Source organism: Eptesicus fuscus, chromosome 13, assembly GCF_027574615.1.
Source record: "Eptesicus fuscus isolate TK198812 chromosome 13, DD_ASM_mEF_20220401, whole genome shotgun sequence".
Classification (NCBI taxonomy): domain Eukaryota; kingdom Metazoa; phylum Chordata; class Mammalia; order Chiroptera; family Vespertilionidae; genus Eptesicus; species Eptesicus fuscus.
In genome coordinates, this window is record NC_072485.1 from 60062145 (window position 1) to 60074861 (window position 12717).

General features: G+C 40.1%; 1 protein-coding gene across 10 annotated transcripts in view; it reads right to left on the reverse strand.

Moving 5' to 3' along the window:
* The window catches only part of CCDC34 (coiled-coil domain containing 34), a 92605-nt gene that overhangs the window by 58069 nt on the left and 21819 nt on the right, over positions 1 to 12717 (reverse strand). For 2 of the 10 annotated variants that reach the window (XM_054724578.1, XM_054724579.1), the window contains exons 6-8: positions 11055 to 11209; positions 10062 to 10104; positions 1525 to 1690 (exon numbers count right to left, since the gene is read on the reverse strand). The exons of 5 other annotated variants lie outside the window; for them this stretch is intronic. In XM_054724578.1, coding sequence (XP_054580553.1) covers positions 10087 to 10104; positions 11055 to 11209 — 173 coding nt within the window. In that variant the 3' untranslated portion in view covers positions 1525 to 1690; positions 10062 to 10086. Of the gene's footprint in view, positions 1 to 1524; positions 1691 to 4373; positions 4393 to 10061; positions 10105 to 10648; positions 11210 to 12717 lie in introns of those variants that run through there. 3 more of the 10 variants (XM_054724581.1, XM_054724580.1, XM_008148955.3) reach the window with 3 other exon arrangements.

The following is a 12717-nucleotide window of genomic DNA, read 5'->3' on the forward strand; positions in this document are numbered from 1 at the left end:
GAAAATTTTTCATTAATTAGTTCAAGTTCTGTGCTGGAAGAAAGCGCAGAAGTGAAAGGGAAATGGATACGCCCAACCCCATTACACAGACCAGAAAATGAAAACGCAAAAGCTAATGGGGGCAGGATGAGAAAGCAAGTGAGTAACGCAGGCCAGGGTGGGAGGCAGTGTAAGAACTGTGGCTGAAACAACCATAATGTCCACAGAAAAGATAAAAAACATGATATTCATGCAAACAAAACCTTGTACATGAATGCTCATAGCAGCACATTCAAATGATAGAAACAACTGGTCCACATAATTTATGACTACATAAATAAAATGTGGCATATCCATAAAATGGAATATTCTTCAGCCATGAAAAGGAAAGAAGTACTGACAAATGCTACAACATTAATCAATCTTGAAAACATTATGCTAAGTGAAAGTAGCTAGACATAAAAGGCCATATTTTGTATGATCCCATAAAACATCCAGAATAGGTAAAATAAAAGAGACATCCTGGCTGGTGTGGCTCAGTGGTTGAGCGTTGACATATGGACTAGGAGGTCATGGTTCAATTCCCGGTCAGGGCACATGCCCAGGGTTGCGGGCTAGATCCCCAGTGTGGGGTGTGCAGGAGGCAGCTGATCAATGATTCTTTCTCATCATTAATGTTTCTGTCTCTCTCTCCCTCTCCCTTCCTCTCTGAAATCAATAAAAATATATATATTTTTTTAAAATAAATAAAATCAAAGAGACAGAAAGCAAATTGATGGTTGCCAGGAGCTGGGGGAACAGAGAATGGGGAGTAACTGCTTAACAAAGCAGTTACAGAGTTTTCTCTTGGAGTGGTGAAAAGTTTTGGAACTAGACAGAGGTGGTGGTGGTTGCAAAACCTTGTGAATGTATCATATGCCACTGAACTGTTCACTTTACAATGGTAATTTTGTATTATGTGAATTTCACCTCAATTATTAAAAATCTAGATACAACAACAAAGGAACTGTGGCAAGCTGGAAGGGACACACCTTGTAATTGGCATCTACCACCCCATCCTTGCCAGGTGCTGCCATGTCAGAACTTACTGTTTGAGAGAGAATGGAAACTCAGGTTTTTATATAAAAACTTGCTATTTTAAATATTGGCAACTAATTCAAAAAATTCAAAATTGTGCTGGCCAATGAAAAACTTACCCCAGGCTAAAGACAGCCCATAGACCACCAATATGTAAATTGTGGCAAAGCCCATGCTAATTTAAATAAGAATATTTTAATAGTCTGTAAGCTCAGTATATTGTTTCATGATTTCAAATTCTTAGAGATAGTTTAAGTAAAAATTTCATTTTACCTGAACATATATACAAACATATACTAACTGTACGTTAAATATAAAGTTATATATGGATATAAATTTTAATAGACAACACTACAACATAAAAAAATAGGTTTGTGTTTTTTTTTTGTTTTGTTTTTTTTTGGCTGCAATGGCCATTCCACCCCATGACATCAGAGTTCTCTTTCATGACTTAATTTGAAATTATACCTTTTTCTCTATGACATTCTGTTGGGAATACTCCAAACACGAGTTCTTCTCTGCTCAGCAAAGCATTATGCTGAATGAAAGGCAGCTGTCCACACATATTCATGACCTAATTTGCCTTAGCCTTGATCACTATTCAATCAAACTTCACTGTAGTTTGGTTTAAGACCTGTAAATAAAGTGGAATAAAGCCTTTACTTTAAATAAATGCCAAGCACTTATAATTATGATTAAATGCTCTCCTACCAAATGGCAAGTTATGTTAAAATAGAATAACAAAATATCCAATATTTATTTATTTTTAAATATATTTTTATTGATTTCAGAGAGGGAGAGAGAAAGATAGCAACAACAATGATGAGAGAGAATCATTGATTGACCTGCCTCCTGCATGCTCCACACTGGAGATTGAGCCTGCAAACTGGGCATGGGCCCTGACTGGAATTGAACCATGGCCTCCTGGTTCATAAGTCAACACTCAACCACTGAGCCATACCAGCCAAGCTCAAAATATCCAATAGTTATAAGACTAAACCAACAAAACAAAGCCTCTAAATTTGAAAGCATAAATTTCAGGGACAGCATAACTTTTTATTTTAAAATAATTTTGACTTACGAGAGAGTTGGAAACATATTATTCAGCGTTTCCATATACCCTTCACCCAATTTTCCCTTAACTATAACCATGGTACATTTATATGACCATTTATAAACATTTTTTTTTGTATTTTATTGATTTTTTACAGAGAGGAAGGGAGAGGGAGAGAGAGTTAGAAACATCGATGAGAGAGAAACATCTATCAGCTGCCTCCTGCATACCCCCCACTGGGGATGTGCCCGCAACCAAGGTACATGTCCTTGACCGGAATCGAACCTGGGACCCTTCGGTCCGCAGGCCGACTATCCACTACTAAGCCAAACCAGTTAGGGCTATAAACATTGATATAACTGTGATACCTTGATCAAAAATAAGAAATTATCCCTGGTACAGGAGTGTTAATGGAACTATCGATTTTGGTCAGATTTCTATTCCAGGACCAATGCAGGGTACTATGTGGCACTTAGTCTCCAAGGCTGAGAGAGGTGGAGACCAGTCTAGTTCCCACAGCACAGGGCGCAGAGCACATGTTCAAACGCAGGTGAGTCTCTGCTGCTCCCTGAGCCAGGCTGCCTCTGGCAGAGGCTGGGCAGAGCCCTGGGAAAGCTTCCTGAAGTCCGTTGTTTTTGTGCCCCAGGCTGAGAGGGATAAGCAGGGACCTAAGCCTACATTCTAAAAATACAGACGTGAACCACTCGGCACAATACACACTCGGAGCAGAAAGAGGGCCTTTGAGGTCATCTCGTTTAATGTCTTCATTGGACAGCTAAAGAAATTAGTGAGAATTTCTCTATTTTACTGAGAGGGGGATGCCTTTTACAATCTACAATTTAGACTTACCTATGGGGCACTTTGCATCTCAGCCTACAGCGAGAGGAATCCCTTGGCGGAGGGCGTGGGAGTTGTAGACAGGTAGGTGATCCATGGTTGTTTTAGTAAACATATTCAAACTAAGAAAAACATTCTGCTCCCACAAAAGCAGAGAGAAACAGAGAGCCTTCACCTCGCTCTGGCCCTCGGGTGGTTCCCAGGACCCCGAGGCTGGAGGGAAGGCAGAGGTGCCTCCTTTTGCCCAAGTTCTGTGCGGGTTCTCTCAGCTGAGAGCACAGGAACGGGAGAGGAAAGGAGAGACTCTGGGGTTTCTGGGAAAGAAAAGGGTGGTGTTCCTTCCCCACGTTTTTCTCCTGCGTGTAAGGTACAGACAGCTTTCTCCCGACTTACTGATAATCGGGTATTTTCCCTTCTCGAGTGTCCGACCCACTTCCAATTTTAAGAGGTAATTCAAGATACCACTGCCCTTTCTGCAAAATGTTCTCTCTCAGGCAGATTGCCATTATCAACAGGAGTAGGTAAATATTCACTGTAAAGTAACTTTGTGTGTGTGTGTGTGTTTCTCAAGCCAACATGTGAATTTAATTTAGAATACTAATGGGCACGGTAAACATGACTATTATTTGTTGTTTTCTCTTTTGAATAAAGATTGGCTTTTAGTTTAAGGCCATAAAGTGTAGTTTGTTAGTGAACATACCCTATACTTGTTCAACTGGGCCATGGGTATCAGACCAAGCAAGTCTGTGAAAGTCCACCCTTTGAGTTGCCAATGAGCTCACTAGCAATTTATTCGTTAGATAAGTAAGTAGCCCCACCTGTATTACTTCAGGCCCGGAGCCTCAGAGGGTCTGTGTTTAGCATCAGACTTCAAGGTGTACTTTCCCATGGAATTCTAAAGGTTTTCTTCAGGAATGACTAAGGTTTTAGAAATTTCCCACGTAACTCTGTCGTACTGTGCCGTGTGCGCAAGCTGTCTGAAGATGCCTTTGGTACGCGAGGGCTGTCATATCACCTGCCCTTGGTCCTTGAAAGAGGGGGTTACAGGTGGAACCATTGTTCTAAGACCATTCATTACCCTCCAGCCTCCGAAATGATCAAATGCTAAGCGTTGTTTATTTGGGTGGCTCCAAACTAGTCTCAGCTTAATCACTCCCTCCTGGAGGCTTTTCCTCACCCAAAGAGCTTAGTTTCTTCCTGATATGCCCTGAGAGCTTGTGATTTAAGGCAAGTCCTGCCCTAGCTGGTTTGGCTCAGTGGCTAGAGCATAGGCCCTCGGACTGAAAGGTCCCGGGTTCAATTCCAGTCAAGGACACGTACCTCAGTTGCAGACTTGATCCCTTGGCCCTGGTCCAGGTGCGTGCAGGAGGCAACCAATTGATGTGTCTCTCTCACATCGATGTTTCTCTCTCTCTCTCTCTGTCTCTCCACCTCCCTTCCACTCTCTAAAAAAAAAAAAAAAAAAAAAGGAAAAATATCCTCAGATGAGAATTAGCAACAAAAAAAGGTAAGTACTGGTTTAGCTTATCTCCACTAGAATATAAACTATCAGGTTCAAGATTAGGTCCGTCTATTGACCACTATACCCCTAGAATCTAGCACGGGGCTAGAAATTCCACAAATACCAGTGGAATAATCAAAGAGGTGGCTTCACTCATTCCATCTGAACCCTTATGCAGTGTTTGATAGTGTAGGAAACAGCCCACTCTCCCTTCCTTAAAACATCCCTCGCACAGGGGGAGCTCTCTCCTCTTAGCCTCCCCCCACCTTCCTCTTTGCTCTTCCAATGGCTTCCTTAGCTCCTCCTTCCCACTGTGTTCTTTCCCTACACTCCAGCCTAGTCCACCTTCTCCCTGCCAGGATGCAGTAGGCACGCCATAAATATGCATTAAATGAAAGGATGGCATGGCCCTAACTCTCCTAGGAAAATGTTATCCATCTCCATAGCTTCAATAATTATGTTAAACTGAAAATCTAAATATCTATACCCAACCTAATTTAAATATCTATCCCTAACTTAAATGTCTCACCTGGGCAACAAACCTGTACCTCCATGAGCACCCTTATGTCAATACATTCACAACTAAATCTAGACTTTCCAATAAGCAACAGATTAATCACACACATGACCTCCTTTCCCTCCCCAGTCTCTGCTGAATCATGGTAAGGAATTTAACGGGGGGGAGGGGGGAGGGAGGAGAGAAGGTACAAATCCACGGGGCAAAGAGAACAGAGGAGAACCCAATGGCTAACTAAAGATTTCCACACATTTGTGGAAGGTGTAATGCGGGTGGAGGTGAATTAGCTGAGTTAGGAGAGTACCAGCGGGGACAGGACAGTATGTATGTAGTAATTTCTTCTCATGTCTAAAAATGTAAGTTGCAATTTTTAAAAAATGTGTTTTTATTCATTTCAGAGAGGAAGGGAGAGAGAGATAGAAACATCAATGATGAGACTCATCAATCGGCTGCCTCCTGCACGCCCCCCTACTGGGGATCGAGCCCACAACCTGGGCATGAGCCCTGAACGGGAATCGAACTGTGACCTCCTGGTTCATAGGTCAACCCTCAACCACTGAGCTACACCAGCCAGGCTTTTTCTTTTTGTTTAATTGGCTGTTTCATGTACCGTTTTTCTCTTTCACCATTTAACAGTTTCTGAATGCTGAATTAGATACTGAAAAAAGAAAAAGAACTGATTCAGCCTCAGCCTACAGAACCCTAGAAGGGCATACGGAGACCCAGGTATGAAGGAGAACAGAGCTTACACACCAGGTGGACTGAAACAGGGCAAGTGGCAGTTTACATAACGGGCTGTGCCACCCAGGGCCACCTTTCCAGGCTCTACTCAGGAAAACTGGCAGCTGGCTATATTCCCCAGGATGATTCGACTTTCTCTAAGAAACTGACTAGCCTAACGGGAAGACTTTCCGGTATGTGGAGGTTCCCTCTACAAAATGTACCATCAGGAAGCACTACCTGTGCCCACATAGCTCCATTCAGCTTTTTTTTTTTTTCTTTTTCTTTTTTTGGTTAATCCTCACCCGAGGATATTTTTCCATTGATTTTAGAGGAAGTGGAAGGGAGGGGGAGAGACAGAGAGAAACATATATATATTAATATTATTGTTGACAGTATTACAGATGTCCCCCACCTTCTCCCCCTTCCCTTTGCCCCCTCCCCCCTAACCTTTCCCACCCTCCACAGGCCTTCACCACACTATTGTCTGTGTGCATGGGCTATGCATGTATGTATAAAATTTTTTTGCTTATTCTCTTCTCATCTCCTTACTCCCCTCCGTTTGCTCCATGCTTCTGGGCCTATTTTGTCAGTTTATTATGCTCATTAGATTCCATATGTAAGTGGGATCATGTGATATCTGTCTTCCTCTGGCTGGCTTATTTCACTCAGCATATTTTCCAGGTCCATCCATGCTGTAGGGCAGAATTCTTAAGGACACTCCTTTCCCATCTCAGCCCAGACACCTGCTCCTATCACATCTTCCAATTTCTGTTCTAATTATCATCATTCACCCAGCTGATCAGGCCTAGAAACTAGAACTCTTATCTGAGTTTCCCACCTTCCCCCACCCTGATAGCTAACGTTAGCGGTCCTGTTTGCTCTACCTGCAAAATATATCCCATCCACCTCCACGTTTTACCGGGTCACCGCTGCCGTCAGACTCGGGTCCCTTTCCTGGAGACTGCAAGATACTCCCAGTGAGTCTCCCCTGCTCTGTGTCTCTGTCTCTAACAGGCCGACTTCCTCACAGCAGCCGGAGCATCTCAGCTACACACCAGATCGTATCAATTCCCCGCTTAACACCTTCCAGAGGCTTCCCGATACAATTAGAATAAAATCTGAACTACTGGACTCAGGATTATATATGAGCAGGCCTGCCGACTTTCCAACCTTACCTCCTACTGTTTCCCCCATCACTCTCTCCACTCCAGGCAAGCTGGCCTTTTTCAAACACACCAGATTCATTTACTAGCTGTTCCCTCTTCCCCCAGATTTTATTTTAGCAAGGCTCGCTCAGAATGTTACCACCTCAGCAAAGCCCATCATCTATAGCAGACCCTTCTCCTCCACCCAGTCATTGTTCACCCCAGTGATTTTCAACTTTTCATCTCATAGCACACATGGACTAATTACTAAAATTCTGTGGCACACCAAAAAAATTTGCCAACCTGACAAAAAAAAAAAAAAGATAAAATTTCGATTCATCTACACCAGACAGCTATTGTTGAGTTGGCTGTTGTCATTCTTTTATTTGACAATCTAGGGGGAAAGAGGTCAGTGCCTCTGACTAAAGAGAGTCAGGTATTGCATGTTTTAAAAATTCTTGCAGCTCACCAGTGTGCCTGCCAGGGCATACTGGTTGAAACTCGCTGGTTTATGCCAATGCCCTGTTATATTTTCTTTATAGCATATATAGCCAAAAATACATGCTTGGTTTATATGTTTAATATCTGTTTCCTATCACTGTCATGGGTCCCATGAGGTCAGCAGGCACCCTCCCTCATTCATAGCAGCTAGAATACTAGCTAGCACACAGCAAGTATTCAATATTTACTGAATCAATATGAAGAAAATGAAAATAATAGTACTCACTTTTACTTTTAGCATAGGGGTAAATGAAAATCTACCCTAGCACTGACAGGTTAACTTATTTTTGGTATATCATCAGTCAAGACTGGTATCTTAACCAAAGTCAGTTATTATGGAAATCAATTATCACTAAAGAAAAATATTGGTACTTCATATCAGGATTATCCTATCTAAGAGTAATATGCAAATTGACTGTCACACCAAGACATGAGATGGCTACCCCCATCTGGTCAAAGATGGCTGCCCCCATGTGGACACAAGATGGTGCCAGAAAATGGCCGTCAGAAGATGGCCACCACAAAATGGCTCCACAAGATGGCCACCACAAGATGGCCTGCAGGGGAGGGCAGTTGTGGAAAGTTAGGGGTGACCAGGACAGCAGAGGAGGGCAGTTGGGGGTGACCAGGCCAGCAGAGAAGGGCAGTTGTGGGGGACCAGGCCTGCAGAGGAGGGCAGTTGGGAGCCAGCAGTCCTGGGTTGTGAGAGGGATATCTGACTGCCTGTTTAGGCTCGATCCCAATGTGGGGGTACACGGGGGGAGGGTGTCCCTCAGCCCAGCCTGCACCCTCTCTAACGGGCGGTCAGACATCCCTCAAGGGGTCCCAGATTGGAGAGGGTGCAGGCTGGGCTGAGGGACACCCCTCCCCCGTGCACGAATTTCGTGCACCAGGCCTCTAGTCATTATATAAAAAAGGAAACAAATTTGCCTTTTAGGTACTTTCCCCATGATAAGTTTCTAAATCAGATAAGATTCTGAACACTGAAAACAAGTGAGGCACCTTCCAGATAAGCAGACATGAAGCCAGGCCTCAGACTTGCTCTACAATACGTGTGTCCTTTCTATTGGATCATGGATTTGCTGACACTATAGGTTACCAAGATATTTCAGAGCAGTTCCAATCAGAGTAGAAGTAGAAGTCAAAGAGCTATCTTAAAAATCACAACAGAAATCTCAAATGTTGTAATGTAGTGTGCAATGCCTAAAATATCAAGTATATTGACTTTAAGAAAAATTGATTCAGGTTAAAAACACTAACCTCCTGGTAATCAGGCATGTTGATTGAAGAAAAATTAGGTTTTAATAATAGATGAGTTTGGTAGTCAAAACCTTTTAAAAATGTACCATTGGAGTAGCAAAGCAGGACCTTACACACCCACAGGACCACGTCCAAAATCTGCAGCATACAAAGCCATTGTCTGACCCCTGCTTTGTTCCCAGCCACTTTTCACATTCCCATGAGTGTGGTCAGCCTCAAAACGTCTAGAAAATCCCTGAGTAACGTTTACCAGCTCAAATGTAACTTCCTTTGTAATCTTTGTTAATCCATTCAGAGGCTTAACTATCTCTTATCTATGTTCCCAGATGAACTCTGAACATAATTTTTAAAAGTCTTTTTTTAAAAAATTGTTTTCTCCCTAGCCGATTTGGCTCAGTGGATAGAGCATCGACCTTCAGACTAAAGGGTCCCGGGTTCGATTATGGTCAAGGGCACATGCCTGGGTTGCAGGGTCAATCCCCAGTAGGCGGTGTACAGCAGACAGCTGATGAATAATTCTCTCTCATCATTGATGTTTCCATCGCTCTCTCCCTCTCTTCTCTGAAATCAATAAAAATATATTTAAAAAACATTTACATTAAAAAAAAATCTATGTTTTCATTGATTTCAGAGAGAGGGAGAGGAAGAGGGGGATAGACACCAATGATGAGAATCATTGATCAGTTGCCTTCTGCATGCCGCCTACTGGGGATCGAGCCTACAATCCAGGCATGTGCTCTGATTGGGAATCAAACCTTAACCTCCTGGTTCATGGGTCGATGCTCAACCACTGCACCACACTGACTGGGTTGAACATAATTTTAAGTGTAGTATATTATAGTATTTATTTTGCCTTGTTTTCCTGGCTAGGCTGTAAATGCTTGCTCAATTAAAGAAATATACAATTTAAATTCCTAAATCAATATGCAAAGCATCTGTCAGAGTAAATGTTCAACTATTATTGGTCAAACTCATTAATTACTGATTGAATGAAAAGTCTTATTAGGATTATGTTTATAGTTAAATGGTGCCTAAATGACTTAATCTACTGTGTGAAATGGAAGGTTTCTTAGATATAACTTCTGTATCTAAAACCCCAGGAATTCAAGCCTATGCACACTATGTTTTTAACACACAAGTTTTTTGCTGCCCTGGAAAATTCTTCATTCTTTCTATATAGGTGAATTTACTCAAGTAGAATTACCATCTGTAAGTTTCATTGTAACTAAGAGGTTCTGAGAAAAATGGTTACCTCTCTAAATCTCTCCGCTATTTTGGTTCAACAAACTGTTTGTTCTCTGCTTAGAATTTTCCTGGATTTCTGATGACATGAATACCCTTCAAAGATCCTATTGCTGTTTTCTTGCAATGATCAACACCACTGCAGGTTAATCATAAAAAACTTGGCAAATGACTAAAATAGCAGAAACATGAAATATAAATACAATCACTTTTAAATGAACTTACTGATTTATATTGCCACAACAAATTTTCATTTCCTGATGATCCCCTAAAAAAGATACAGGTCTTTTAAAATTTAATAAAAAGTGCTGAGTGATATTTTAGTAACCTTTTGAACTATTATGCTTAACATTTATTAATAAGATCTGTGATCTCAACTTCGGTAAAATATCACTTATCATTGAATATTAAAATGCAATGTACTGATAATCCTAATTTTAAAATTAAAAACCTAACTAATCATAGTATATATTTGTACAAAGTACAGCATATTATTAGTGTCTCAAGATAACTAATTATCTAAGATCCAGAGGACAAAATTATGTTTTTAAATTTCCTTTCAAAATCCCAACCCTCATTTGTTTATTATAAAACTGCCTTCAGTTAGTTATTTAAAAATATTTACATAGAGAAAAGCCATCAAACAAGACTATTTTTGATTACTGTAAGATTCTAACACATTCTTCTGAGTTATCTTGAGCACCCCCTTTAGAAGTGCTTGTTTGAATGATTTAATCTTAATCTTATTATGTTTATAAGCATAAACACAAACAAATAACATAGAGTACGAAAGAACACAAGAAAAATTGTTGGCTTTATTGGTATCACAGTCGTTTTATTTATTTATTGATTGATTTACTTATTTATTTTGGTATCACAGTGGTTTTAATCCAAGCTAAATACAAACACAATTGTTAGTCAGTCACTTATCCTTTAAAACAATATGCCAAGATCAACCCTGAAGCATTTAAAAACATGAAAATGTATAAAATATCTTCCTTAATAAATTCTAAGGACTCCATATATAAATGCAAAAATTTGAACTTGTCAATAATCACATCAAATGTTGAACGACCAACTGAGCAGTAAAAAAAAAAAACAACTTTTGATTTTTAAATTAAATATCTACAGGTAAAAGCATGCAATTTCCCACATCTACTATCTTTGTATTCTGCACAGAGTTCCAAGGCAAAGATTGTTTCTGGCTTTATGAATTACCAGAGATGAAGGCCTGTGTGGCTGACTTATCACAGGCCTTTTAGTCTTTTTTCCGGATAGATCCTTGGCTTCTTTGGGAGGAGGCATATGAACTGGTTTCCAGGGAATTGGATTATAGAAGGCTGGTTCTGGATAAGAATTTCCATTGTAAAAACCTAAATTATTACAAAATCAGAAAACAAGAAAAAAAAACCTGAGATCAAAGAAACTAGTTATTTTTAAATTCCTAGAAAAATGTTAAAATATCAAAAGGGCAAAAATATCATTGATAAATCAATTTGATTCAATTAAAATGAACTTTTGAATACTTTCAAACAAGTAACTTTCCAAATACAGTAAATACTGCAGTACAAATTAACATGTAAATGATAATTCTAAGAGTCCAAAGAAATGTTAATGTTAAAATCTATATAAAATTTTTACTAAGATTTTAAGTTTAGAACCTTTAAATTGAACAAAATCTTTATTTTTCTACCTGAATCTGGAAAATCACTGACTGTATACTAGTTTCCCCTAAGTAGACACTAAAGTTTACAGAAAAAATTTTACACTGCATATGTAGCTAAAGTGAGTCAGATTCCTATTTCGAATCACTGAAATTCTAAATCACTGTGGCCCTCGCCAGTTTCTCAGTGGTTAGAGCACTGGCCCGCAGACTGAAGGAACTGAGGTTCAATTTCAGCCCTTCTTTCACATCAGTGTTTCTCTCTCTCTGTCTCTCCCCATCCCTTCCACTCTCTCTAAAGATCAATGAAGAAAATATCCTCAGGTGAGGATTAACAAACAATAATACATACATAAATCGCTGTCACTCAAATTATTAAGATTTCATAGTATCACTGTAATTTTTATTATTAATTATGGAATGTACTATTGGTAGGATGTATAGGAAACGATGTCCCCTAACTAGTAATTCTGGAGGAGGAACATTTTGTTAATCAGATTCAAATCCTGCAGTCACTATATGCACATAAATTCCTTTATTTCATAATTTATAAAAATGATATGGGCATTAAGAATAGAGACTTAAGGGCATTTACAGACAAATATGATGCTTATTAGAATAAAACTCATTAAAAGCAAAAAAAAAATCCATTATTTTAGCAATTCACTTCTAGTCAATGTGTATATTCCCTCCTAAAGTTTTATCTTAACTGCCCAATCGTTTGGTTAAAACCACTGCTTATTGCATTTTTTTCAAAGGAGAAAGAAAAAACGTGGAGCAGACCCTGCTCAGTAGCTGTAGCGGATGACCTCTGTGACATGTAGGAGAGGCCCAATCCTGACAGCAGGAATGTGTCATTCAGACACTGGCAACCCACTCCGCCTGCATAGATATGTCAACACACACTTCACCACGATGGTCAAAACAAAGTCTGGAATATGTTCTATTGTGTGAACAAAACAGAATGGGGGTATTTTTAATAATAAATCACTTAAACAAGTGAAGGCAGCTGTCAGCAAGGTATGAGCTTCCAACATGAAGCACAAAGAAAAACATGCACCACCATTTGTAATCAGACCAGCCTGAAGGCCAACCGGTTGAGTCTGCTTCATGTGCTGCCTAGTACTCCACCTGCAGAAGGAATGTGTCAAACCATTGGGAGCTCTGCCTCAAAAAGGGTTAGAAGAAGGGGAGGAAAACTCACTCCTTAAAAATGTC